This window comes from Canis aureus, chromosome 26 (genome assembly GCF_053574225.1).
Source record: "Canis aureus isolate CA01 chromosome 26, VMU_Caureus_v.1.0, whole genome shotgun sequence".
Classification (NCBI taxonomy): domain Eukaryota; kingdom Metazoa; phylum Chordata; class Mammalia; order Carnivora; family Canidae; genus Canis; species Canis aureus.
In genome coordinates, this window is record NC_135636.1 from 24197452 (window position 1) to 24224741 (window position 27290).

A 27290-nucleotide genomic window follows, 5' to 3' on the forward strand; every position below is an offset into this window, starting at 1 on the left:
GCCTTTGGCTCAGGTCATGATCCTGGGGTCCTGGGGTTGAGTCCTGCATCAGGTTCCCTGTGGGGAGCCTGCTTCTCCCCCTATGTCTCTGCCTCTGTGTGTCTTTCATGAATAAATAAATAAAATCTTTAAAAAAATAAAACATACCTAATCATCGGACTATAGGATGCTTTCTTCCCTCCCATACCTGATCACCACATTACTAAAGGTTATTTACAACAGTTCATTTGATCCAGTGCATCACTGATGCTTGGCTCCCCAAAAAAATTGCAAGGCAAAAACACAGTTTGAAGAGACAGAGAAAGCATCAAAACCAGACTCAGATGCAGCAAGGATGCTGGCATTATCAGACCAAGAATTTAAAACAACTGTGATTGATATGCTAAGAGCCCTAATGGATAAAGTAGACAACATGCAAGAAAGAGCAGATGGGCAATGTAAGCAGAGAGATGGAAAGCCTAAGAAAAAGAAAAAAGAAAAAAAATTCAAGAGATCAGAAACACTGTAACAGAAATAATGTATTTGATGGGCTTATTAGTAGACTGGACATGGCTAGGAGACAACCACTGAGCTTGAGATATCTTGATAGAAACCTCCAAAACTGAAAACAAAGAGAAAAAAAAAGACTAGGGAAGAAATAAAAAAGCAGAACAGAGTATGCAAGAACTGTGGGACAACTCCATATGATGTAACATATACATGTGATGGGAACACTAGAAGGAGGAGAAAGAGAGAAAGGAATAGAAGAAATATTTGAAACAATAATGATTAAGAATTTCCTCAAATTAATGTCAGACCCCCAAGTCACAGATCCAGGAAGTGCAGAGAAGACTAGGCAGGATAAATACCAAAAAACAAAACCAAAAAACCCCCAAACACCCTACACCTAGACATTTCATTCTCAAACTTCAGAAGATCAAAGATAGAGAAAAACTCCTGCAAGGAGCCAGAGGGGAAACAAACCCGACCTTCTCTATATAGGAGCAAACATAAAAAAATTACACCTGACTTCTCAGAAAGCATGCAATAGAGAAGAGAATGGAGCAAAATATTTAAAGCGTTGAGACTAAAAACCCCATCAACCTCATACCCTTCAAAGGTGAGGAGAAATAGCGACTTTCTCAGGCAAACAGAAACTGAGGGAATTTGTTGCCAGTAGATCTGCCTTGCAAGAAGTGTTAAAAGAAGCTCATGTGAGAGAGGAAAAACGATATAGTTCAGAAAGTAACTCAGCTTTACATAAAGAAAGGAAAAGCACTAGAGGTGGAATAAAGTGAAGGTAAAATAAAAACTTGTATTTTCTTATTGTTAATTGATCTAAAAGATAACTGTTTATTCAAAATAATAATAACAATATATTGTTATATATCTGTTATATATATATAACATATATACATACATACATATGCTATATCTGTTATACAGATATAGCATATGTATGTATGCTTATAAATAAGTGAAATGAGGGACAGCTATGATCAAGGAAAACCAAAGAAAGGCAGAAAGATAGTAGGATATAAAAATAGGAGCAAAGCATCAGAGGAAGAAATGGAAACCAGTAACAAATATGGTAGATATGAATCCAACCGTGTCTAGTTACTTTAGATGTTAATCGTCTAAATACACCAATTAAAAGACAGATTGTCAGAATGGATCAAAAAAAGACTCAACTATATTTTGTATAGAATAAATTAACTTTAAATATAAAATTAAAAGTAAATGAATGGAGAAAGATATACTATGCTAATCAAAAGAAAGTGAGAGCAGCTACATTATTTTCAGACTGCACAGATTTCAGAGCCAAGGAATGTTATGGGAGGTAAAGAAGGACATTCCAAGGGTGCCTGGGTGGCTCAGTTGGTTAAATGTCTGCCTTCGGCTCAGGTCATGGTCCCAGGGTCCCACATTGGGCTCCCCGCCCAGTAGGGAGTCTGCTTCTCCCCCACCCCTGCTGTCTTGCACACACTCTCTCTGTCTCAAATAAATAAGTAAAAATCTTAAAAAATGAAAGGAGGATGTTCCATAATGATAAGGGGGTCAATTCTCCAAGAAGACAAGGTGATCCTTAATGTGTATATGGAGGACAATTAGATGTCAAATTACCTTACAAACTCCAACTTTGGTTCTCCCAGAAATAAATGTAGTGCTGCCTGCTTTCCTTTGTTTCATTGCTAAAATTCTCTAGAACCCCATTGGGATGGAGGGCTTCTATTAGATACAACCCTTACAGGACACATGTGCCTGGGGTTGGTTAGAAACTCCACATGGATTTTTAACATCACACCTTAGGAGTCCCCCTCGAGGGTGGAAACCCAAGGGCAGGGATCACACCATGACTGATTTTCAATCTCTCTTGATCCTATGCCTGGCAGAGAGCCTGGCACAAAGTATACACTCAAGAAATACTTGCTGATGAGAGATGCTTGAGGGAATTAAGGTCTGGGGCAGGCCTCACAGGGACAGAAGATATGGACATCTTTGGATCTCCTTTCTATCAGAAACTGGAGTTGGTGTCTGTCAATTTCACCCTAGCCCTCCTCATTGGGGACTGGTGCAGAATCTCTTGAGGAGGAATGGAACATCCCATCTCCAGGCCGAGTCCCTGGGCAAGGCCCCCAGAACACTTGGAGAGAGTGGCAGAGCTTCCAAGAAGAGAAGCCAGCCCCTTGTTTCTGCAGGGGACGTCTGCTGCATCCAGACAATAGAGCTGGGGCCTGGTGAGGGTTCCTTGACATTGGGAGTGCAAGTGGGCACAGGTTCTGGTGCTGACTGCCCCCAGGGAATTGGGGAGACGGGGGAGCTGAGCCTGGAGCAGCTTGAGATGAAGGAGGAGGAGAGGGCCAACTGGGGCCAGAGAGCTCACTCCCTGCTTGGTGGATCAAGGAGATGTGATTGTAGCTCAGAAAGGCTGCCTTTACACTGCAGCCACACAGACAGCCTCAGTGGCCAAGCTGTGTCAGCTTGGGACCAGTAGGGACAGACCTTTATGGTTTTTCTCCAGCTCTGATGGATCAAGCAGTAGGAGCAGGGAGGTGGATGGAAGACAGAGTAGGTTAGGCCTGAGCTGAGCATCGGCAGACACTTTGAGCTGGATGTGGGGCTGAAGCTTCCATTTAGCCTGGACTGGTCCCTTAGATTCAGAAAGCGAGGCACAATTGCCAAAACAAAATTCGTCAGCACAAGTGACAGTAAAGTGATGGGCTTTCAAGAGGCAAAGACTGGGGAATCATCAGAGCATGTGTGAAGGCAGAGAAGGTTCCAGCTGAGCTAGCAGTGCTGAGGCCTCCTGGCTCAGGAGGGGCCGTGTGGCACGAGGAGGGAAGAGCCCAGCGTGAACAGAGGCTGGGCCACCACGGGAGCCTGCTCAGCAAAAAGGTTCCAGGAAAGACTTTGAAGTCCCTTCCCACTCTGACACCCGTAGAGCTGACCCAGCAGCCACACGGAACGAGGCGCTCCCTCTCCAGGCAGCCTAATCTATGTTTGGACATCATATTAGAGGATGTTTTCCTTCTGCACCCGGAGCCACACAGAACGAACCCGCTCCCTTTGGACTTTAGGATGTGGGGAGCACAGCCCCTTTGGGTCATCCCTTCTCCAGGAGAACACGGCCCCCGCCCCGTTTTCTCCTCCACCTCTTCGGCAAAGCAGCAGCCTTGGAGAGCCTGATTGTGTTCTTTTTAACCTTTATTTTGAGTGTAAAGACGTGAGTGCCACGTCAGAGAGCCAATCATCCCCATCCCTCCGCTGTGGCCCGAGGGAGGAGTAGGAATGTCCCAACTGCAGGCTTGGGATCAGCAAACAGTCCGGACTGTCCTCTCCCCGGATCCATTCAGAGAGCCGCTGGGTCAGGTGCCACTCTGTTCTGCAGCGCTGATGCGCTGGGGGGGCTGAGGGGGCCATGGGGCTCATGGGAATGTGCAAAAGTGAAGTCCCAGGCCCCGGTGGAGCCAGCCCAGCCTGGGAGTGCGGGCGAGGGCGTGTGCCGGAGGCTGGGCATCCAGGCCAGGCCACCGAGGGGATGTTGTGGGTTTCCCAGGCTGGACAGCATGGGCAGGGGGCTCACTCCACAGGTGCGCCCTGCCTGCTCCGTGTTACCCAAGTTTGTACGGGGGCCACGCAGGCCCTTCACTCGGCCACGTCAATGGACAGCATGGCCTTGATCGCAGGGAACTTGTTGCAGGAGAAATCGGCGAGCAGCTGCTTGGTGCCGCTCCGAGTGGGCAGGATCTCGAAACGTACCCGAGACCGCTCCTTGGGGCGCAGGGTTGGCACGCTGGTGGGGAAGGGCATAGGTCAGTGTTGATGAGGGGGTTCCCGGACCTCAGGCTAGGCAGGCCCTCTGTGGCCCTTGAGTCCTGCACTGGTGAGGTGGCTCCCTCTGGCTCCCTCCCTGGATTATGGGGCCCCTCAGCAGGGGAGGGAGGAGTTCCATGATCTCTCACATCTGCTAAGCCCTTGAGGACCAGCTCCAAGCTCTGGTGATCTGGACTTGCCGGGGGTTCAAGCCTGGCAAACCCCCAAGCCAGGTGCAAATGTGCCTCCCCACCTGCAGGTTCTCCCAGGGGCACCCCTCTCAGCATCTCTCACAGGGCCCTAGGCTGGGACTCACTCAATCCTGAGGCTGCCCAGCAGCAGACCGCTGCCCTCCACCATCAGCACGCAGTCTTTCACCGGCTCGTCCAGCGGGTTGGAGAAGAGCATCTGGACATTCACTGGCTTTTGCACCTGGGCCTGGTCCAGCACCTGTGGGGAGAATGGGTTGACGGAGTCAGAGTGCAGCTGCTCATCTCACTTGCCTCTTGCTGAGATCCCACCAGGCTGGGCAGGCCACTGGGTGATGGGAATGCGTCTGTGCGGGGGGTTCCCGGGAAACTGCTGTCATGCCCATGCTTCGGACAGGACACCAGGCTCAGTGGGAGAGGCGGCACATTGTAGTGGCTGAGGGCACTTTACCTTCCCCCCTGGGCTCCCAGGCCCTCCTGCCTGGTCATCCTGGGAAGGGAAGCTCCACCTCCCAGGACTGCCAAGTTCCACGCGGGCAGCTCAGAGGGCTGGAGACTATTTCATTCTGAACTTAGTGACAGTACTTTCCTTGAGGCTCTTACTCACTGGTCCTGTCTCTTCCCTCCTAGCCTAGATGTGCCCTCCCCGGGAGGCCTGACCCTGCTCAGACCTCCACTCCTGCTCAGAGCTTCACGCTCCTGTCCAGAGGACAAGGCATTGGGCCCCCACCTCAATTCAGGCCACTCTCCTCTGATGACACCCCAGTCTATCAATGTCCTTCGATACCTCAGGGGCCCAAGGATTCCCTGTGTGCCACGTGTGGTCTAGACAGGGCTCCTGCACCCCACCTGCACCCCTCTGACTCTGGTCAGAGACCGGAGAAAAGCCACCTGGACTCTTTGCTGTCAAAGACTATTTCCAAGCAATAGTCGTGACCGAGCAGACACATCACCTCTCCTGGCCGGGCATCTGCTAACGAGGGCTCGCTGTCCCTCCCTCCCTTGCATGGGAGGAACTAAATGAGATCATGAATGTAGAAGAAAACGTCTGAGAAATAGGTCTGGAAACGGTGTGGCTGCTGGCTTTCTTTTGTCCTTCTTTGGAGGATCATCTGTTGTTTGCATGGTTTTTCTTTTCTTGCCCCTCATCCACACAGCAACCCATTTGACAGCAATAAAGCTTTAGATAAATGCAACAACCAAGGCCTCTCTGGTTCTGGAGCCTTTGCTCTTTGCATCCTGGGATGTCTACCAATACTTTGTGCAAACCTGAAGCATTGAGACCATGATCTCTTTGGTAATTCTTCCCATGGAACTCATGTACAGGTGTGACAGGATGTGAAGCACGAAGCATAATTTTATGCCACTGGGATACAACAAGGCTACGGTAATAATGCTGTATTTTTCACATTGATATTCAATTTGAGATTTTTGTGGATTTGTTCTTTCATTATTGCTGCTCACCGCCCTGGCCCATTGACCCAAATCTGTATATGCACCCAAAAGAGAGGGTAAGAGCCACCAGAAATCTGTGCCTGATTATCAGTGGTTCACGGGCCAACATGAAGGACATCACCCTATGGAACAAAGTTCACATTTCATGGTCTGATTCTACAGTGTAACATCCTCAATGCCTGCTGCCAATCAGTGCCAGATAAGGTCATGGGATTTCACCTGAATTATTATCTTCTCATACAGATTACCCTCATGAGTTTTGAAATCTGTGCCCACTCTGAGTGAGCTACACATTGATTCTTTCAATCAAGACAAGACTGCGTTGATGCTCTCAAGGCTGAAGGTGACATTGGATTAGAAGGAGATTCACACAAAGATGTCCAAAAGAAGGATCAGATGCCTTCTTTAGAGGTGGGGAGAAGGGCAGAAGGTGAGGGAGAGAGAATCTTAAGCAGATTCCACACCCAATGTGGAGCCGGATCTCACAACCCTGAGATCATGACCTGACCTGAAATCAAGAGTCAGATGCTGAACTGACTGAGCCACCCAGGTGCCCTCAGATGCCTTTTTAAAAGATTAAGCAAGAAAGTTCTTGGTGGCACCTTTTCAGCCTGTTTATATTCTAATCTTCTTTTTAAAGATATAGGCTTTTTAGAGACAAAGCTGACTTGATATGGAAATCCAAAAGGTGTAGAGCAAGTGTTGAATAAAAGATAAAGCTATAAGAATGTTTGAGGATAAAGGAATGTCATAGGGAAAAACTACCCTCATTTAAACACTGATCATTGTAACACGGAATGTCTTCATAACTGAACTGGCTGCTACTCAGCATCACCTCCCAGTCTCACGCAGGAAGCAGCTCTCCGCTGCCCATCATGTCTGCAGGGAGGAGGTGCGGGTCTAGGAAATGTCTTGGGAGGCAGGAAGAGGCTTCAGCACACAGAGGACAAGCACTGAGTGACAATGAAGATTCTTGTGAGTAGGGCAGATGCGTGCTGGAGCCCAGTGCTCTCAGCTTACCAATTCTGATTAGCTTCTATGATATCATACGGACAACGCCCAGAACAGGGGCGGCACCTCCCCTGGTGGAGTTGACAGTCCGACAGAGGACCAAACAAGTGCACAAAAAAGGTATAAGTTCAGGGCACCTGGGTAGCTCAGGGGTTGAGCATCTGCCTTTGGCTCAGGGTGTGATCCCAGGGTCCTGGGATCAAGTTCGGCATCGGGCTCCCCACAGGGAGGCTGCTTCTCCCTCTGCCTGTGTCTCTGTGTCTCTCTCTGTGTCCCTCACAAATAAACAAAATCTTAAAAAATAAAAATAAAAAAGGTATAAGTTCAACCAGAGCAAATGTCACAAAATGAGAGGACACAGGCTCTCCAGGGCGTATAGCTGGAGACCCTGCCTCATTTGGATGGGCAGGGAGAGGGCGCTCCAGGAAAGGCTTCTCTGAGGACATGGCACCTGCAAGGAAAGTATTCTGTTAGCCCCGTAACAGAGTTGGAACACCCGACACACAGAGATCAAGGTTTACTCAGTGTGGCTGTTGATACATGATGGGGCCTGGATATAAGGTCAGGTCCAAGGGCTGAACTGCTGCCCCTCTCTGCTCTTCCTCAAACTGCCTGTCCACTCACTGGCTCCCCCTCTGAGGTAGGGGACCGATTCCCATTCTGGAGCCCAGTCCAGACCCACCAGAAGAGCAGAAGAGCTCAGGAACAGGCAAGTGGCTCGGGAGTGGGCACCCCTTGGTCCCTGTCCTCTGAGGTCAGGAATCCTGGAGGCTAGGGTGCAGATTAGGGAAGGCTGGCACTGGGGCAGCCACAATCATCTGGCCCCTCTAGAAGCTCAGAATGCTGCTGGCACTGTGACAGGACAGAAAAGGCTAGTGTCGTCTAGGCAGCCAGGGCAGACAGTAGGTACAGGAGATGTGGGTGGACCTGACCTGTGACCTGTGAGGCTCTCTGTGGGACCTCATTGGAAGAGCCATCTCCTCTGCCATCCATCTGGCCATCCTTGCCTGCCAGCACCTCATCCCTCAGACCTGTGCTGTCTGGTTCTACTGTCTTCCACCATGGGCTAGCGGGAGGGTGCCAGCTAGGCTGGACAGGAAGAGACAGGCTTGGAGTCAGTACAAGGATGGGCCCTAGTGCTGAGAAAGGGATAGAGTGGTCCCGGGTGTTTCAGTACACCGGCAAGCCCCCCTCCCCCAACCTGGGCTCCTGGGAAGGACCCTGGGAGCCAATCAGAGCCAAAAGCAAGCCCTAAAAGCAGAGACCGAGACCCCTCATCCTCAACCACCATGAAGACGCTGTTGCTGGCTGAGGACACACCCAGACACCTGGAAATGGTCCTGGGCTGGGAATCCCAGGACCTGAGGTCCAGCCCCGGCTCTGGCAGTGATGGCAGTTCCCTTTCCTTCTCTGGGCCTCGGTTCACTCATGTGTGAAGAGGCGGGGTATGTGAAGAGTGAAGAGAGTGGGCTCCTAAGAGTCCATGATTCTGTAACTCTGGCATCTTGAATGTGGAGAGATGCAAGTGAGTGGGCCTAATTCTGAAATGCTCCACAGACATGGCCAGGGGCTGGGCTGTAGGCTCCTTGCGGGCAGGACCCACCCCTTGTGACTCCTTGTGATTCCTGAGCCTGGCGGAACCCAGACCATAGCAGGTGCTCAGAGCTGACTGGGTGAGTGAGCCGAGGAGTCTCTCCAGCTGCTTCTCAGCTGACACCCCCCAGTGTATCTGGAGCCAGAACCAAAGGAGCCTGTGGGGAAATGTGCCTGTTTATCATAAGGAGCAAGGACACTGGTGTGAGTGGGAATCTTGCCAATCCATTTGGCAGAGGCTGGACCTGAGCTATGCCCAATACCCTGCCCCCTCAGCAGGGAAGGAGCTTCCTTGCGGTTTGGGGGTGCTAGCAGGGCTGGGATGGCTGGGAAGGCACCCCTTCACCCTTCTTTACCTCCAGGGTCAGGCTGGGGTTGTCCAGAATGATGTCCCTTTCTACCAACACCTCTGCCTCCTCAGAGACCTGGCACACAGCTGTAGTCCGGATCATGTTATCTGCCTTCAGGTACTTCTCATATTGAGCATATGTGATCTTCACGGGATGCTGTATTTCTGGAAGGAGAAGCCAGGGAGGGCAGAGTGAGAGGGAATGGGGTTGACTTCTGGAACCTTCAGAGCTGATGCCAAACCAAGGTGGCGGGAGCTGGCCAGGAATGTCTGCAGCCAGAGCTTGACTGAACCCTCCCTGCTGGGCTCTGTGGGAAACGTGCCCCCGTTCTGTGCAGCCTCCAGAGCAGGGGCCAGGGAGGCACCAGGACACTGACTGGCTGGGTAGCTTCCTAGGAAACTGGGCTGGTAGGGACTGAAGCTTCCTCCCATCCTGGAAAATGTCAGAGGGCAGGAAAGAATACAAATGCTAACTGATTGCTTAACGATGACAACACAGTAATAACTGGGAAGGGAAGCGAGGGATTAGCTCAATACGAGCTCAGGATCCTCCCAGACCCACTAATGGCCTGGGATTCTGTTGTGGCAGCACCCTGAACCACTTGCCCACCTCTGGTCTCCCCTGCTTCCCAGTCACCCCCACAACCAGGCAGACATGGCTTCAGAAGCATACCACCCCCCAACATCTTACTCCCCTTCTTCCCTGTCACTTCAAAATTTTTTCCATGGCTCCCTGCTGCCTCGGAAATAAAGTTCAGACCGCTCAGTCTGGCCCTGCATCACTGAAGCTAACTCAGCTCTCCCTCGAAAGTGCCCTTGGTGTTTCTCATTGGTCCTTGGACAACATGGGCACATTGTCACCTCCGTGCTTGGACACACATGGTTCCCTCAGGTGGCAATTCCTTCCCAGCTTCTGTCTCTTTACCTGGCTCCTCCCAAGACTCAGGGGCCCTCTCCCTCCTCTGTGGTCCAGGTCACTCCCACCTCTCTCTCAGTGGTCATGCTGGGTGGCCTGGGTGCCCTGATACCCACAGGGTCATATGCTCTTTGAGGAGGAAGGTGCCTCTGCTGTTTGCACTGGAGGAATTTGCCTGGCCTGCCCTGAATGGGCAGATGAATGTGCAGAATGGGTTGGCTTTTTGTTTTTGTTTGTTTTAATCATTACCCTCATGTGAACTATTTTTGACATGCAAAAAAAGCTCTCCCCTTGGGCTTTGAAGGTAGCTAGCAGCCTGACGGTTGCTTCTGGTGTGGGGATGATTTTGGCTAAAATTCCGCCAGAAGATAGACTTAGCTAGGGATGCTGCCTTCTGACAGGTATAAAACATCTGTTTCCCTACAGACAGAGCTCTTTCAAGACGGGCTGTATAATTAATCAGTTTTTATTTATGTGAAGCCAATAGCCACCCCACCCTTGTTAATCTGCTTTGTAAGGACCAACTTTTCATAACAGCTTGGAGGATTTTGCCAATGTGGACACACCTGTGTGCTAATCCTCCCAGAGCACCAGCCTTTTTCTGCTCCACCTGGCTCCCTCCCTGTCTGTGCTACCTATCTGCCTTGAGTCTCTGTTCCTCCCAAATTCTCAGGCCTCTGAGAAAAGCCATTTCTGCCCTCGGGAATCAGGAGACTCCCCACCTGGCAGCTATGCGGGGAGGAACACAAGACAAGGGTTTAAGACCCTGCTGTATATTGCCACCTTTCCAGGGTCAAACCTGGAAGTGAAAAGTGATTCACTGTGGGATGGGGGGTGGGGAGCCCTGGGGTGAGGGCAGGTGGTGGGGAGTGACAGAGATAGAATCTAGTAGATGGGGAGTGGGCCTAGCTGTAGCATTAGGAGATCCCAGTCTTGCCACTTACTAGCTATGACACTCAATCTGTTATGCAAGTCATGATCTCTCCAAGCCTCAGTTTCTGCCTCTGTAAAAGGTGATTCTAAAATCTGTCCTTTTTAGAAGGCTAAATGAGAGAGGATCTAAGGCAGCTCTCTGCGGGCTGAGCGAAGTGGTACATACTTCGGTGTGGCTAACTGCCAAAGGTTCCCTCCTTCCTCTCCCCAGGATGTCGAAGGATTTTGGTTGGCACCAACCTGATTTGCACTGTTCCCCAAGACTTACAAACCTTTAAAACCCAAGCCTTAACCACAGCGACCATGTGTTGTTCCTGTGTAAGCTGAATCCGTTCCAACAGGAACTCTCCAACCCCAAAAGAACATCGGCCACCTCGGATGCGCGGCCTCCCCACACACCACAGGATGAGTTACCTTCATTGGGATCCAGGGATATTGTGACAGAGTCCTTCCACACCTCGTGTACCAGTGTGCCGTTGTAGACGATGGTCCAGGCCGTCATGTTCACGGTCACTGTCTTCATGTCTCTTGTCAGGTTTTTGAGTATCAGGGCCATGTTGACTTCTTTGCCCACTTCCAGTATGCCAGTGACCTTGAACTTCCCAGAAATGCTGGGTTCCCTTTCATCTTCTGCCAAGTGTCTTGCAGACGTTGCACCAAATGATGCATGGGGTTTAAGTTTCCCCAAAGCCTTTTCAAACACTTGCCTTTCCTGGCTGGAACCTGTGTGGTGGGAAAAGAGGGAACCATCTCAGGGAGGGGGTGGCAGCCCGGATGAAGGACAGCGCTCTACCTGGAAAGGCAGCCTGGGACTAATTGGCTCTGCGGCCACGCAATGATTCTGATCCAAGCAAGTGTCCACGCTCTCTGGGTCTCTCCATTTCATCCTCCTTAACACGAGGCTCACAGACCAGCCAGTCTGTGCGCTTTCCCAGTCAGCTCTGCATTTCCAGCTGTAGGGAAGGCTTTATCAGCACCTGCACAAAATTACCATATGGCCTGATATTTGTCTCAGGCTAATTAGGTTAGGTTTCTTCCTTTTCTGTTTTATTGATTGATTGATTGATAAAAGTTTCCTTGTAAGAACAGATACTTTAAAAATAAGTAACAAAAATTGAGTTAGAAAAAAGATTAGAATGAGTTCATTCTAAAAAGGTTATGATTTAGAATTGGCTTCACTAAAAAAATTTTTTTCAAAACACTTTACTATGTTATTCTGCTTTGTTTTTAAGGTGCTTTGAAGTCACATAGTGGCACTTCTGCCCTTGTCAAGGAAGAACTTCCCATGGTTGGTTCGGTTCCATGTTAGGACTAGTTTAATTTGTCGAGAGACTTCAGGTTTTAAAAACAAAAAGGACAGATTTTCTGATGGTGGCTCAGCTTGTGAGTGCTGCTGAACGTGATGGTATAAATAGCTCCCGGAGAATGGCCGTCGTGTACCCTCAAAGTCATGGCTTTTGGGCATTAAGGCAGGTAACCACTTCTAAGCCTCTGGGCTGCACAATTCACATAAGGCTCCCTGTCTTGACCTGAAGGCAGATCCACTAATAAGAAGGTGTGTTGATTTTCCAGGAATAAGGGCAAACATATGCAAAGAGTTACTATGTTTTTAACTGCAGACCATACTTAGAGCCCCCATCTTTCCCAACCAACTTGAAAGTTTTAAGACACCAGAGGACTTATCATAAGCACTTTACTACGAAGCGAGTTCTTTCCCATAAGTTATATGTAACAACTGGCTGAGACCTCGGAGGCCAACTCATCCAAGCCCATCATGTTAGAAGTAAGGTCCTAAGGAGGAGAAGCAACCTGTCCAAGTAACTGGTCTAATCTTGGGCTTAGAGGTAGAGGAGGGGGTGGCCAGTCCCCAGGCATCTACACCCATAATCCAAGCATCCCCCCAAACCTCATATTGAAAAGGAGACAGGCAGCCAGATTACCCAAGCTGATCTCTCCTGGTGGGCTGGGTTCTTTGTGGTGCCTTCCCATCATCCAGCAGAGTTCTAAGTCCACACCCAGGGCTGATGTCTGTGCCGGGAGCTGAGTCTCCTGTGCCCAGGACCTCAAAGCAGGTGTGTTTGCACAATGAGGCTCAGAGCCCAGATACCTATATAGGTCACCTGATGGGCTTACTCAGGACCAAGCTTCCTGCTACTGTTTTCTCCCTTGGTGTTGTCATTGTGTAAATGCTTGGCAACCCATTTTATAAGCTTTTCTTCCCTGGGGCCCTCGGAGACAAGCTGGCATCATTAGGTAAGGAGAACTGGGTAACAGGGTGATCGGCTCTGCTGTCACGCAGAGAGGCTGGGGCATTGCCAAGAATCCTGCGGGGAATCACCCCAACCTGCCCATGGCTTGGCCCCCCTCCGTTGCTTAGAAGGTCTGGCTGGGACAGTCAGAGCCCCTTAAGGAGCAGAAGCAAGGTATGACAGTAAGAGAAGGAACCCATAGGACCTATATCCAAGTAGGCAGTGCACTTCCAAAGGCACCTTGGGAGGTCATTATTCCAGTGAAGCCGCGGATGTCCAAGTAGATACACTTCACCACAATTTAATAATAAGTCCTCCCCAGGTGTCAGGGACTGCACTTGGCACTTTCTGGAATTGACCTCCAGCCCTCAGTTATTTGTCCCCTGACCCCTATACTAGTTTCTCCATCATGACAGTGTTGAAAATACTTCTCCTATATCTGTGAGCTCAGCCCAGGGGGTGTAGGGCAGGGGCCCCATCTGCCATGCCCCGCATTGCTTCCCCAGAGCCGAGCATGGAGCAGGCCCTGGGGTGGGTCTTAGGATGTGTTTTTGAGAGACACAGGCTGTCCAACCCTTGCCATGGGAGGGCCTGCAGAGGCAAACTGGGGACCACACCAAGGCCACCAATCTTATTACCGTAAGCCCATGCCTCCAAATGTCCCCAAATATCACACCCAGAGGGGTCATCCACTTAGACTTGGAGTCAGACCCCATCTCCTGAGCTCTTTCTCCAGCTCTCCTCTGCTGTGAACTGTCGCTGATGCTAACAGCCAGCAGTAGTGAGAGTGTTGGGGGTTCACCTGAGGGTGTGCTCAGGGTGACTTTAGGAGCACATGGCTCTTGACCCCTCAGAACCTGTGCTCTTTGAGGATCAGCCCAAGCATCTGTTTCCAAATAGACTAGAAAGAGAAATGTGACCCCTTACAGAGTGACTGGCCTGCTAGAGCCAGTGTTCATTTACTTTGGGCTATTTCTGCAAATGAACGTCACCTTTGCATGTGTAACTCTGTCACTCTGGAGAATTCCCAGCAACAAAGGCTGTTGACTCCCAAAGCAGCTTCCAGACTAGAGTAACTACTGTAATTTGCCAAGCGTCAGCTCTGTAGAAGCGAGCCTTCCTGCTGATTCAGGTGGGTGCTTCGGGCTTCTTGGGGGGCCTCTGATGCATGCCTAGCATGGACCCACATCTTCAGGGTCTTTGTCCATGTCTTTGTTCACATGGTGTTTCCTGCCTGTATTTCCTGGAGGCTAGGGGGACAGGCTGACTGAGAAATTTCTCCTAAAGCCCTGGGCAGCCTCTCCTGGGGGCGATGTTTCTTCCTGTGATGTCCCATCACAGGGCTGTCACCCCAGTTGTAGGAAAGGGACACAGCTGGGGAAGAGCTGGGTTGACAGCTGCTGTGCCCTGCAGCAGAAGTCCATGGGCACTGGATCTGCCTGTGACGGTACTGTCCCCAGTGGAACTCCTCTGTCCCCGAGGAGCCGGGTGTTAGGTGCCAGGGAGCACTCCCACCATTAGGCAGAACGGGCTGAGGACACGGGGAGGACGAGCGGCTCTCCCTTCTCCACCCGCACAGCCCGGACACCTTCTTCCCCCGGTCAAGGCCGGGGTGGCACAGCCCCACCAGTGCGCCTCCTACCTTCTGGATGCTTGTACTTCTCCGTGATGTCCATGCGAGAGTTGCTGCCCACCGCCTTGGTGCTGATGTACCTGCCGATGCTGTGAGCGTCCGAGGCGTTCTGCTTCTGCGTGCTGTAGTAGACGTCATAGATCCAGGTGATGCGGTCGGCGTTCACCTCCGCGAAGACGAAGGGCATGTCAAAGTCCAGGTTCACATCTCCCTCCCGGACAGCAGCGACCGAAGCGGGGCCGCACTGGAACACCCCTGGTGGTGAGGAGCAGAGACTGCGTGCATGCCACGGCTGGGCCCACGTGCCACAGCCCACCCCAGGACCTGTTCCCCGGGAGCCACCCACAGCGGCACCACTCCCCTGCCTCTCCCCGCCAACGCTCCCTCGGCCCTCCACCTGCCGGCCCCACTCATTCAGCACTCAGCACCGACGCCCCCTGGTCCTGTTATCTGCTGCAGTGGCACCCCACTCAGAGTGCTCTCCTGCAGAGCCTGGCCCCGTCCTGCCCTCCGTGGGCACATTGGTGGATGCTGACCTGCCGCCCTTGCATTGTCTCCTTTCTATCTCTTGTGCTCAGGGCTGCCTCTTACCTACCCCTGCAAATCATCCTTCCCAACTCCTCACTCCCTATTTCTAAAAGAATTCCCTAAACCCAGGCCACAGGAGACTTGCTCCTCTGAGCTCACAAGCCCTGCCTATCACCTTCCTCTGCTAGCACTTGGCATGGATAGATCAGCTTAATAGATAAAGATGTAGATAGATATGTTAATGCAAAAATAGATATATAACATAGAGTCTCATTCACAAAGTCCCCAAGTGAAAAAAAGCAAGGTGCAGCAGAATAAAAGGAAGGGGGTTATTCTATTTGTGTTTACAAGACAAATAAAAAAGACACATTTAGGGTGCCTGGGTGGCTCAGTCGGTTAAGCGTCTGACTCTTGATTTCAGCTCAGGTCATGATCTCGGGGTCATGAAATTGAGCCTCATGTCAGGCTCCATGCTGAGGATGGAACCCACTTAAGATTCTCTCTCCTTCTCCCTCTCCCCTGCCTCCTCACTCTAAAAAAATTTTTAAAAGACACATACATGTACTTTTATATGCTTGGAGCAGTGACTTTCAAAAATTTTTTTTTTTTTACCATAATCTCTAGATCATGGCACATAGATGGTTCTGAGACAGAAGTTTTACAGGACAATACTTGTTCTTACTGTGTCCAATGCACCCTGATATTTTTCTTTTCCTCTCTTCCCACCTTTCTATGACATCCTACTTTACTTCTTTCGTTTTTAAAAGATTTTATTTTTTATTTTTTTAGATTTTATTTATTTATTTATTTATTTATTTATTTATTTATTTATGAGAGACACACAGAGAGAGGCAGAGACACAGGCAGAGACACAGGCAGAGGGAGAAGCAGGCTCCAATGCATGGAGCCTGATGTGGGACTCGATCCCGGAACTCCAGGATCACGCCTTGGGCCGAAGGCAGGCGCTAAACCACTGAGCCACCTAGGGATCCCCCTAAAAGATTTTATTTTTAAGTAATTTCTACACCGAGTGTGGGGCTCAAACTCACACCCCCAAGATCAAAAGTTGCATGCTTTACCAAATGAGCCAGCCAGGCACCCCCATTCTACTTCATTTCTTAAAATGATAGTCATAACCCACTAACTTGATTTTATAACCATTAAAGGGTCATAGTGAAAAGTGTGAAATCCACAGGCCTGGAAAATATCTGGAAGGTTTCTCCCCTCCCCAAATCCAGTAATGCTCAATTGCTTCTTGTTGAGGCTGGGATAGGGGATGGGGGGTATGACTTAGTTTTTATTATAAATCCTTTTAGAATGGTTTGAATTTTTTTTAACCATGTGCACATATTACTTTTATAATTAATTTTTTTTAAAAAAGTAAGCTCCATGCCCAGTGTGGAGCCCAACGTGGTGCTTGAACTCACAACATTGAGATCATGACCTGAGATGAAATCAAAAGTCAGATGCTGGATCACCTGGGTGGCTCAGTGGTTGAGCATCTGCCTTTGGCTCAGGTGGTGATTCTAGAGTCCTGGGATCAGGTCCTGCATTGGGCTCCCCACAGGAAGCTCTGCCTATGTCTCAGTCTCTCTCTCTGTGTCTCTTGTAAATAAATAAATAAAATCTTAAAAAAAAAAGTCAGATGCTTAATTGATGGAGCCACTCTGGTGCCCCATAATTTTTTTTTTTTAAGTTTGAACAAACAATTTGAAAAGAAGGTGGCAAACAAGACCAGCCCTGGAGGGGGTGCTTTTCAAGAAAGAAAAGAAAAATTCTGGGAGAGTCTGAGACCCAAGCTCTGAGAGACCAGAAGTGGGAGCAGAAGCCCTGCGCACCAGGACAGAGATGAGGCCAGACTACATGAAGGAGAGCTTGGCTTGGCAGAGGGACACCGTGGATGGGACAGAGGTGCTGGGAGACCTCGATCATGGAGACCTCCAGCTGAATTGGGGAATTGGGGCTAAATCCCTGGGCAATGGAGACCAGAAGCTTTCTGTGCCAGGAGACACAGGCTACTAGAGGCAGTGTGGGGAAATCTCTGTTGGCAGAGTGTGGTTTCTTTCCCTTGTTGCCAGGCACGTGCCAGGGCCTCCACAGCAGTGACAACAGTCATGTGGGCGCAGGGCAGGGAAGCCACTCATTTAAATAGCAGCTGGCGCCAAGCAAAATTAGGTTGGGAAATCTACTCTGAAAATATTTTTGTTTTAATTCCATCATGTCTTCCAGAGATGGAGAGCCCTCAGTGGCTTTCCTATGTTGCTGTCCACTGTCATGGACAGAGAAAGGGGTGGTCAGCAGGGCCAGTAGAGGGTTACCTTGGCTCCTCTCCTGGGGCGTGGCGTCCAGAACCTGCCATCCATTGTACAAGGGGCCCAGGTCAGTCCGCACAAACCAGGCTTCATTCCAGACGTGGAAATTCCTGCAGACAGAATCACAGACTGCAGAGCTTACCCAAGGCCACACAGCAGGAGGTAGCAAAATACCACATCTCCAGCCCAACAGTGTAGCGTCCAGTACTCATTGAACGAGTTTACTCTGCACCAGCTACTAGGCTTAACCTTGCTGAGCACTCTCTCATGAGTCCTCATGGCACTATGAAACAGGTACTATTTTTATGCCAATCTCAGAAAAGGAGAGGCTCAGAAAAGTTAAGCAGCTTATGATGGCAGAGTCAAAGTTTGGACCCAGTTATATGCCTACCCCCCAAATCTGCATCCTTGACCACCACATTCTACTGCCTTCCTGAGGAGCAGAATGGCTCCAGATTAGAGCCAGCAACCAAGCAGGCAAACCCACACCGCTTTCTCTTGCATGTCCTACTGGGGCACATGTCTGTATCTCATGTTGGCCGAGGATGGATGAGGCTGCAGCAAGAGTGACAGCTCTGCAGAAGAGCCATGTGCTTCCAGGCTGAGGTCTAGATTGAAGAATGACATATGCTAGCCCTAGAATGTTCTTCATTGTTAGGATCCCTTCGTCTCCCAATCTGTATTCTCAGTCACATCTCCAGGGATAACCTCTTAGCTAAAGTGTTAGTCATTCCACCTCATGGTTCTGCCCTCTCGGGTCTGGTTCTCTTCTCCACACCCAATGCAACTGCATTAGCAGTGGCTCTGGCAGCTTTGATCCGATTAGAAGATGCTATAGGTGTGACATGAATCTAAGTTCTATACAACTTGGAAACAATTTTTTTTTAATATTCATGAGGTGGGGAAATTAGTTCAAAGCAGAGTACCAACTTGGAAACCATAAAGAAAACGACTGAAAATTTTGGCTAGGTAAAAATATTAAACTTGCATATACAAACCAGCCAATCAACCAAACTGTAGCTCTGTTTCCTGTATGTTAGAGTAAGCTCATAACAGATGGTCCCTTCTGCAGATAACAATCAACTCCAAGAGAAAAACAAAACAAAACAAAAACCAAAAAAACAAGGTAATTACTCAAGAGTGAACAAAACAGGAGGATTTTGGAAAGGAGACAAAACTTGGAGAAAGGAGCCATCATGGGAGCAAATTGTACTTTCAGTGGCTGGGCCCTAAGGATAGGTCACAGTTGGGGTAAAGTGCTGGGCAATAAAAACTGTAACAGACATTCCACATTTTCCTGACCTGAGGAGCCAAGAAATAGCCCAGGTCAACCAGGACCACTAGACAGTGAAGAGGAAGCTCTGGAAAGGAAGGAGTCAGGGAAAGAAAATCCCAAATTTGTACATAAACTGCACCCAAGCCTCTGAGCAACTCTGACCCATGCATGTATGTGGCAGACAACGATCAGTCAGACTGAAGATAAAAGAAGTGAGCTGAGATTTGAGTTGTTGCTGGTCACACGTGAGACAGAGGTCACAGTCTGGGTCCACCTTAGGCAGGCTGCTAAAATAACCTAACAGCATCCTGACATACCCAATGCCTAGGATACGGTCCCAGATGACTCAACATATGAAGAACCAGAAAGACATGATCTATCTTTCAAGGGAAAAGACAATCAACAGAGTAACCTTAAAATAGTACAGATGCTGGAATGATTGAACCAAGACTTTAAAGCAGCTATTGTAACCATGCTCAGTGAAATAAAGGAAAATATGGCAATAACAAGTGAAAAGAGAGGAACTCTTAGTAGAGCAAGAGAAGGGCAGCCCAAGTGGCTCAGCGGTTTAGCGCCACCTTTAGCCTAGGGCGTGATCCTGGAGACCCGGGATTGAGTCCCACGTCAGGCTCCCTTGCATGGAGCCTGTTTCTCCCTCTGCCTGTGTCTCTGCCTCCCTCTCTCTCTGTGTCTCTCATGAATAAAAAAATAAAATCTTTAAAAAAAAAAGTAGAGCAAGAGAAAAGATGAAAAAAAAAAAAAAGGAAATTTTCAACTGGAAAAAAAGACCACTATCTTAAATGAAATAATTCAGTGGATGGGCTTAGAATGGAGAGGACGGTGGAAAAAATCTGTAAACTTGAAGATAGATCAGTAGAAATTGCCCAAGCTGAACAAGAAAGAAAAAATGATTGAAAAAAAATCAATAAAATAGGAAAGACATATACAACATATATATAGACAGAGATTTACTGTAATTAATAGTATAAAGTACTTACAAATCAGTAAGAAAAACACACAAAAGAACAAGTGAAACACACCAATAAGAGACGATGAGCAGGCAATTTTTATAAAAAATACAAGGGATCACTGAATGTATGAAAATAGTTTTAATCTCACTGCTGTGAAAAGAAAATTAAAGTGACAAAGAGATACCATTACACCCATAAGATGACAAAGATGAAAGCCCAGGATGATACACATAATTGTGTGATAGTCATTTCTAAGTGTGAGAAAACAAGCATGGTCAAAGGCCACTAGTGGGAGTTTAAATTGGTGTGATATTTATGGAGGGCCATTTGGCAATGAGTATGAAAAACCTTTAAAAATCTACATATCCACTGAGCCAGTCATTCCACTTCTAGGAATTTCTTCTGTAAAATAATTTACACGAGTGCACACAGGTGTACATGGAAAGACGTTCACTGTAGCATCGTTTGTAACAGCAAAAACAATGGAGGAAAAATCCACCAATAGGAAAATTGTCAGGCAAGTTATGGCACAGCCATGCAACAGAGTATCCAACGCTGTCCAAAAGAATGAGCAAAATCAATCTAGCACTCACAGGGAAAGATGTGTAAAAGATAGCAAGTAAGAAATAGTGCAGGGTCTCTGATTTTAACCACCAAACTATAGTGTCACTCTAAATTTTTATTTATTGGCATAGAAAGATACAAAAAATTATAAAACAGACTGTTTAAGTTTATCCTATTTGGTTACTTAAAACTCCTTACACATACATCCAATGTGTGTCACTATAAACAGAACGAAATGTCTGGGAGGATCTATCTCAAAATGTTATTAATGTTTTTCTTTGGATAGCTATATTATTAATGACTCTCCTTATATATTTGTTGTTATTATTTTTAAAGATTTATTTGAGAGAGAGTGAATAAGTGAGCCGGGGGAGGGGCAGAGGGAGAGACTCTTCAAGTAGACTCCCTGCTGAGCATGGAGCCTGCTCATGATCCCACCACCCTGAGATCACAACCCAAGCTGAAACCAAGAGTTGGAGGCTTAACTGACTGTGCCACCCAGGCGCCCCTACTTTTTATTATTTTATAATCAAGAAAAATTTGTTTTCATTTTGCATGTTTGGAAGAGGCTCCCCATAGGGCCAGATAGGATCTATGTGCATGAGGGGTTTGTACACTCTACAGCTATTGGAGGAGTTATAAGTGCCCATCAGTACTTCTGGCGTGCAACATGACCCTGGTAGTCCTTCAGGAAACAAGGGGAGATACAAAAAGTCAGCTTCAAAACAAGGCAGAAGGGGATAAGGCCCTAAGAGGTGAACAGATGATTAAGAAAGGTATCAACCAACTATATGAGTGGAGAAAAAGAATACTCTTTTCACTACTGCGATGAAACACAGATCATCACAATTTTTCTGGAAGCCATAAGCCTTTAAAATGTTCATTCTCTTTAACCCAGGACATACCATTTCTAGGAATCTTTCTTATAAGACTAATCACAGATGTGTTCAAGACCTACATGTAAGAATGCCCATTACTGCATTATGTGTAACAGGGAAAAGAAGGGAAATAAGTAACCTGGGGAATAGGGAATGGTAATAGTAACAGCAGGAAAAGAAATAATGGTTCAACCATATAAGGGAATATGATGCATTTAAAATCTTATTTTTGATGATTATTTAATGACATAGGGAAAATGCTTATAATATGACGTTTCAGTATAAACACACAATTTAAAACTGCAAAGTTGATTTCCAGATGTGGGAAAAAGTAGGGTATACCTGTTATATACTCTGCCTTATATCCATGCCTTATAAAATGTATAATCTCAATTCCATAGACGACAAAAACTGATAGAGAAAAGATTGGCTGGAAAACTATCAAATATTAAAAGTATGTGAACAATAGGATTTCAGATGACTTTTACTTCTTTATCCTGAAATTTCCTATAATTGTGTGTGGGGAGGAAAGTCATCATAAAAAAATTATTACTAGTGGGGGTGCCTGGGCAGCTCATTCGGTTAAGCATTGGACTCTTGATTTCAGGGTTGTGAGATGGAGCACGGTGTCAGGCTCCGTGCTGGGCATGGAGCCTACTTAAAGTCTCTCTCCCTTGCCCTTTGCTCCTCCCCACAAACCCCCACTGGTGTGCTTTCTCTCTCTTAAAAAAAAAAAAAATTATCCCTAGGAAGACCGACAAAAATATCTTTTTGAATGGGCCTTCAAGATCAGTGAGAAATCACCACCAGGAGAAAGCAGGTGGTGTGAGTAATGATCAAGGTACAAGACAGGGATGAGAAAACAGTAAAAACACCCAAGTTTCACGTTCATTTAGTCCCAGACAGAGAACCCCAGGGCAAGGGTGGGTTGGTAGCAAAAACAAAAACAAAAAGTAGCTGTGTTTTAATACTTGTTTGCAAGGCGGGAATTTATGACAGAGCAGATAACAGATACATCCTGGTCCCTCCCTCCTTTGGAAGCCAGCACTTTACTGGCAGCTATTTGGGATGCAGATGCCTTTCAAATGCCCAAGGGTGCACCATGGAAATTCTGCTTTGTTTCTGATTGGATGACATACTCTGTCTCACCTCCCACTTGGGCTCTGTTTCAGTCTGGAGGGGTTTCAGGAGGAGGAGCTCAAGAAAAGGACACACTGTAGGTCTCAGAACTACTCGAGATACCTACTAACAGATGTGGCTTCCCCTCTCTCCCTCCACCTAAATCAATTCTAATGTGATCTTGAAAGTTGATAAACCACAGCCCTAGAGACAGCATCTGAGTTATGCTTACCTTTGAAATCATGGGGTCAGGAGACCCTGTCTAGAAAGTGGCCTCCCAACTCCTACCCCTTCTACTGGTAAATAGCAGTCCAGCCAGCTACTACTTTCGCCACAAAAGCCTTTCCCTGAGGTATTGGAAGAGAACCAACCATATGTCTGTGCTACCTCTGAATTTTGCACACGATTCAGTTATTTGATGTTTTCTACTCCATAATTACCTGTCTTCTCATGCAGCTGTGAGCTCCTCAGGCATAGTTCCTACATCTCCCCCCTCTTGGTACCAGGTGCCAGTGACAGGGTTCTGGGGCAGAGTACATACTTAATCATGTTTTCTGGAACTTGAGCCACTCTTAAGAGTCTTGGATTCCTTGCTGCAGGTCTGAGCCAGGTACATTGGGGTGGCTAAGTATGAGTGGAGTCTGGTAGCCATGGAGAGATTGCATCAGGAGCCAGGAGCTCGGGCTCAGGTGTGGTTGCCCAGAGCTCTTCCCCAGAATTAGTCAACTCCACCTCCCTGCGATGGGGCAGGGCAACCTCCACGTGCCTGCCATCTCGGAGCTATAGAGCTATATAAAGTCTACAAGTAGAGTCAGGTCTGTGACTCTGGAAATTGGGGAATCAAGTCAAACAAATTAAGAAAACAAGCCAGAAATGGCAAGTATAACCTTGGTCCTACTGTTCCAAATCATTTGCTTACTGCTCAGTGACTGAATAAGGAAGGCCCTGGAGTCCTCCTTTACAGTGGCTCAGAAAAAGAGTTGTGTAAAAAAAGCATTCCAAACTAAGCCCCCCACCCCCACCCCAAAGCAGCCTGATTCTCAAGAAGCAAATAGTCCAGGGGCTTGGGCCTCCTAAGCCAAATCACTGGTATGAGCTGGATGGCTAAGAAGAGGGGCATCTGCGTGGCTCAGTGGTTGAGCATCTTCCTTTTGGCTCAGGTCATGATCCTGGGGTCCTGGGATTGAGTCCCATATTGGGCTTCCCATGGGGAGCCTGCCTCTCTCTATGTCTCTCATGAATAAATAAATAAAATGTTAAAAAAAAAAGAATAGTTAAGAAGAACATGTACCCCAGTAGAAGCAGTGAATGTGATTTAAAGAAAGAAGATCTAGAAGAAATTGCTGAGGTCCCTTGATCTAGCCCTTCTTTGGACAGATGGGAAACTGAGGCACATAAAAGCTCATTTTCTCATTCATGAAATCAGCAAGTCCCTCCCCGAGATCCTTCCAGTCCTAAGGTTTTCTGATTTGGGAGAGTACCATCTGTGGGAATCTGTGTTCCACCCCTAGCTTGGACACAAATTCACAGTTTGACTTCAGGCAAGTCATTTCCCCCTGCTGAGCCCGTGAGGTACTGCTTAGCCTTGACAGAGAAGTACCATCTGCTGCCCAGGCATGAACCAAAAAGCCTCACTCCGCCATCTGCATGGGCTGGATGGCACCCAACCTCACCATAGCTCTGGTTGGTATCCAGCCAACCAGGAAAATCTCAAGGTAAGCAATGTTCTATTGCTCAAGGTAACATCAATCCGAAATAATAACAACATTCTCTGGCATCTCTCTTGTGCTTTATAGTTTACAAAGCTGCCTGGGTTCAAATCCCAACTCCACCATTTGCTAGTTGAGTGCCCTTGGGTGAGTGACTCTGTGTCTCAGTTGCCTCAATTGTAAAATGGGGTGATGATAATAGTGCCTACCTCATCATTTCTGACGAGTAAGTGGAAGCACTTAGGATAGTGCCTGGTACACAACAGTTGCTCGCAAACTATGCACTGCTGCTATTATCAACAACTTTCAGATGCTTAACCTCACTTGATCCCTACTTTCTATTACTTTAGGCAAATTGGGCAAGGTTCTAAACGCTTTCAACATGTGCAACACAGAGAGATTCACATCAAAGTGTTTCTGTCCAAACCCAAATTGTCCTTATAATAAGGGCTAGGAAAGTCATGCCAGGCAGAGAATGACTCGTGGTTTATCTCCCCCCTGGGTGGAATCTATGCAGAAGGAAACATATAGGTCCCTTGGGAAGGGTAGCTCTCATACAAAAGGGAAGATGAGAATAAAAAAAAATTAAAGCCAGTAAGAGCAAGATGGTAGTGGGGCTGGAACCAGGACTCAGGACTCCCTGTCCTCAGGTTCTCTACCTGCAGCTGGTAGGCAGTGGGTTGGGTAGGGACCGCTGGTTGCCACTGCTTTCTGAGAGGGCTCGGAAAGCCTGGTGGGGGGCGAGAGGGTAAGAAATGAGGAGACCTCCAGCAATAATCAGAGCTTTGGGGCCTGACACCCTCCAATGAGGCCAAAAAATGACAGTGGAGATGCCCTGGAATGTCTCCACGGGCCCATACTTGTCCCTACATGATTATTTTTGGAATGAATTATAAAGCTAATGTGGGTGGTAGTGTGAACCAGTAACCAAGAGGTCTGGGTCCTAATTCCAAATTCAGTTTAAAAGCCCCACATTTCTGTTCCGAGGGAGCCTTCCTCCATGACTCCTTCCCCAAGCTCCCACAGGGCTTACTGCCTGATGCACTTCCCTGGCATACCACACACCGTCCCACGACACACTAAACAGCTTTGACTAATGGCTTCCCATTCCCTGTCTTCTAACAGAACCAGAATGTTTTCAGTAAAGGATGGAGTCTCCAGCTTTCTGGTCCCTCTCTGGATCCTGGCAAGGAGGATAATCCCAGAGGTGTTATGCCCCAAGGGACCTCCCCTCCCAAATGATGTTGGATCAATCATCTCCTCTTGCAAGGAAGCCAAGGTCAGGAATGGCATTTTCACCCAGTGGCGAAAACAGGTTGCAGTGGGATTTTGAACACAACAACAAAAGAAAAAAACAGGGAGGAGAAAAAGAAAATACTCATTTATGAGCAGCTGGGAAACAACATCTTGCTATGTAGCAATGTCATTAGAGAAAAAATTGTATATGTGTAGATCAGGAAGGAATGTCCTGAAACAAGCCTTCTCTGTCTCATTACACCCTAGAAGCCACGTGACCTTGGGTGAGTTATGTAAGTCTTATTCTCCCTCGGAGGTGAGGGGATACTTATCTTAGTTCCATTGTCGGTATGGGGTTGTTGTTTACCTGTTTTAACAACTTTTTTGTTTGCGTTTATTTTCCTTCAACTTTATTCAATTGATTACATTAAGCACATTTCAGAAAAGTTGGACCTACTTATACTGGGAATATTAAGTAATAGGAAATATCTTATACAGACTATCTCAAAATTGGACATCCGGAAATAAGATGGCATCTGCTATCAGGTTATCTAGCCCTATATGTGTGTGAGTGATTGTGTGTTTGTGTGGAGGGATATTCTTTGAAATGGATTAAAACCAGTAGATTGTTAAAAAAAACAAAACAAAACAGTAGATTGTTGACATATGCATGTAGTTCTTTGCATATATAGGCACATAGATATCTATGTAATACATGTGGGTATAGACATAACCATTTTCAGTTACCACTTGGTAATAAACTGGCATTTAGTATGATCTCAGATAGCTGTAATAATATTTATTTTATGCATTTTTATACTGCTATATGAAGTTATAGATATATGTTTATAAGTTTTATACAACTGACTTCCAGTTGCCACCTATTACATATTACATACTTATGTGTAGATACATACATGTGCACATGGCATGTTGATGGTTAGAAATATATATGTTCAAATACACACAAAGCTTCTTTTTTTCAGTAGGAATCCAGAGTAATTGACTTTTTATTCTATCAATCAAAGTACATAAAAGGTACACATGCATAAGAGAAAATGTGTTGCCTTTCTTTAAGCAAACCGTAAGTCATATGGGTTGCCTGATATAACATAAATTTATATTTGTTACTGGAAAATCAAGAGTGTCATCATTTATATTCTTAAGTAGCTTAGGGTCTAGTGGACCCTATAAATTCAGGGCAGTTGTGCAGAGCCCGTGAGCCACTATCTCTCACTGGTATCAGACCCTTCACCCTAAGGCAAGACACTGGACTTCCAGTCTTTACAGAGCCCTGGAAAGAGTTGTTTTGGATCGTACTAGAAGTCTAATAAGCATGGCCAACATTCCCATTCTAAAGCTTGTGCTGACTTATCACTTGTCTCCCAGCTCCTGTTTGGAGTCTGGTCCCAGGACCTGTCGGGGGTTGGGGGTTGGGGGTTGGGAGGTGGACTAAGAAGCTGCTCCGGTTTGGTGCTCAGAAAGTCAGTTACTCACCAGACACTATCACTGCCTTTGTCCATGGGCCTCCCATAGGGGTCGTAGTACACATCCACGCTGAGGTTTCGGTCTGTGTCATGAGCTGAGTTGAAGTTGGTGACCACCCGGGAGGGAATCCCAAAAGACCTCAGCACTGCAAGTCAAGGGGCAGCATAAGGACCCAGGCTGCGATGGAAATGGCACCTTGGGGTCCCCCATTGTTGTCACCAACCCCGAGTACCTGTGTTGAGGGTTCCAGCAAAGACCCAGCACTGGCCAAAGCGCACTGGCCTGAAGCCAGATTTTTTCCACTCCTTGAGGATCTCCACACTGCCATTCCAGTTCCGTGGGTCCCGGCCACCTGTGTAGTTGCCACTCCAGTTTCCTGAGAGCACACCGTTGTCATCATTGCCGTTGACCTGGGCAGGGGGAGCCCCAGATGAATCAGCATAGAGGGGGACAAGGTGGGGACATGTGGAAGGAAACCATGAAGATGTCAAGAGAATTTTCTGTGTCTTTCTGGGTGACTTGGGAATGATAATTGTAATAATGATCTGCTAGGGGTATTAAACAGTTT

At 47.5% G+C, this 27290-nt stretch overlaps 1 protein-coding gene across 2 annotated transcripts in view; it reads right to left on the reverse strand.

Moving 5' to 3' along the window:
• Positions 1–3666: 3666 nt before the first annotated feature.
• TGM3 (transglutaminase 3) overlaps positions 3667–27290 on the reverse strand; it is a 40143-nt gene continuing 16519 nt past the window's right edge. For both annotated transcript variants that reach the window (XM_077872456.1, XM_077872455.1), the window contains exons 6-13: positions 26955–27132; positions 26732–26867; positions 17488–17591; positions 14651–14896; positions 11174–11482; positions 8918–9075; positions 4610–4743; positions 3667–4273 (exon numbers count right to left, since the gene is read on the reverse strand). In XM_077872456.1, coding sequence (XP_077728582.1) covers positions 4126–4273; positions 4610–4743; positions 8918–9075; positions 11174–11482; positions 14651–14896; positions 17488–17591; positions 26732–26867; positions 26955–27132 — 1413 coding nt within the window. In that variant the 3' untranslated portion in view covers positions 3667–4125. The remainder of the gene's footprint in view (positions 4274–4609; positions 4744–8917; positions 9076–11173; positions 11483–14650; positions 14897–17487; positions 17592–26731; positions 26868–26954; positions 27133–27290) is intronic.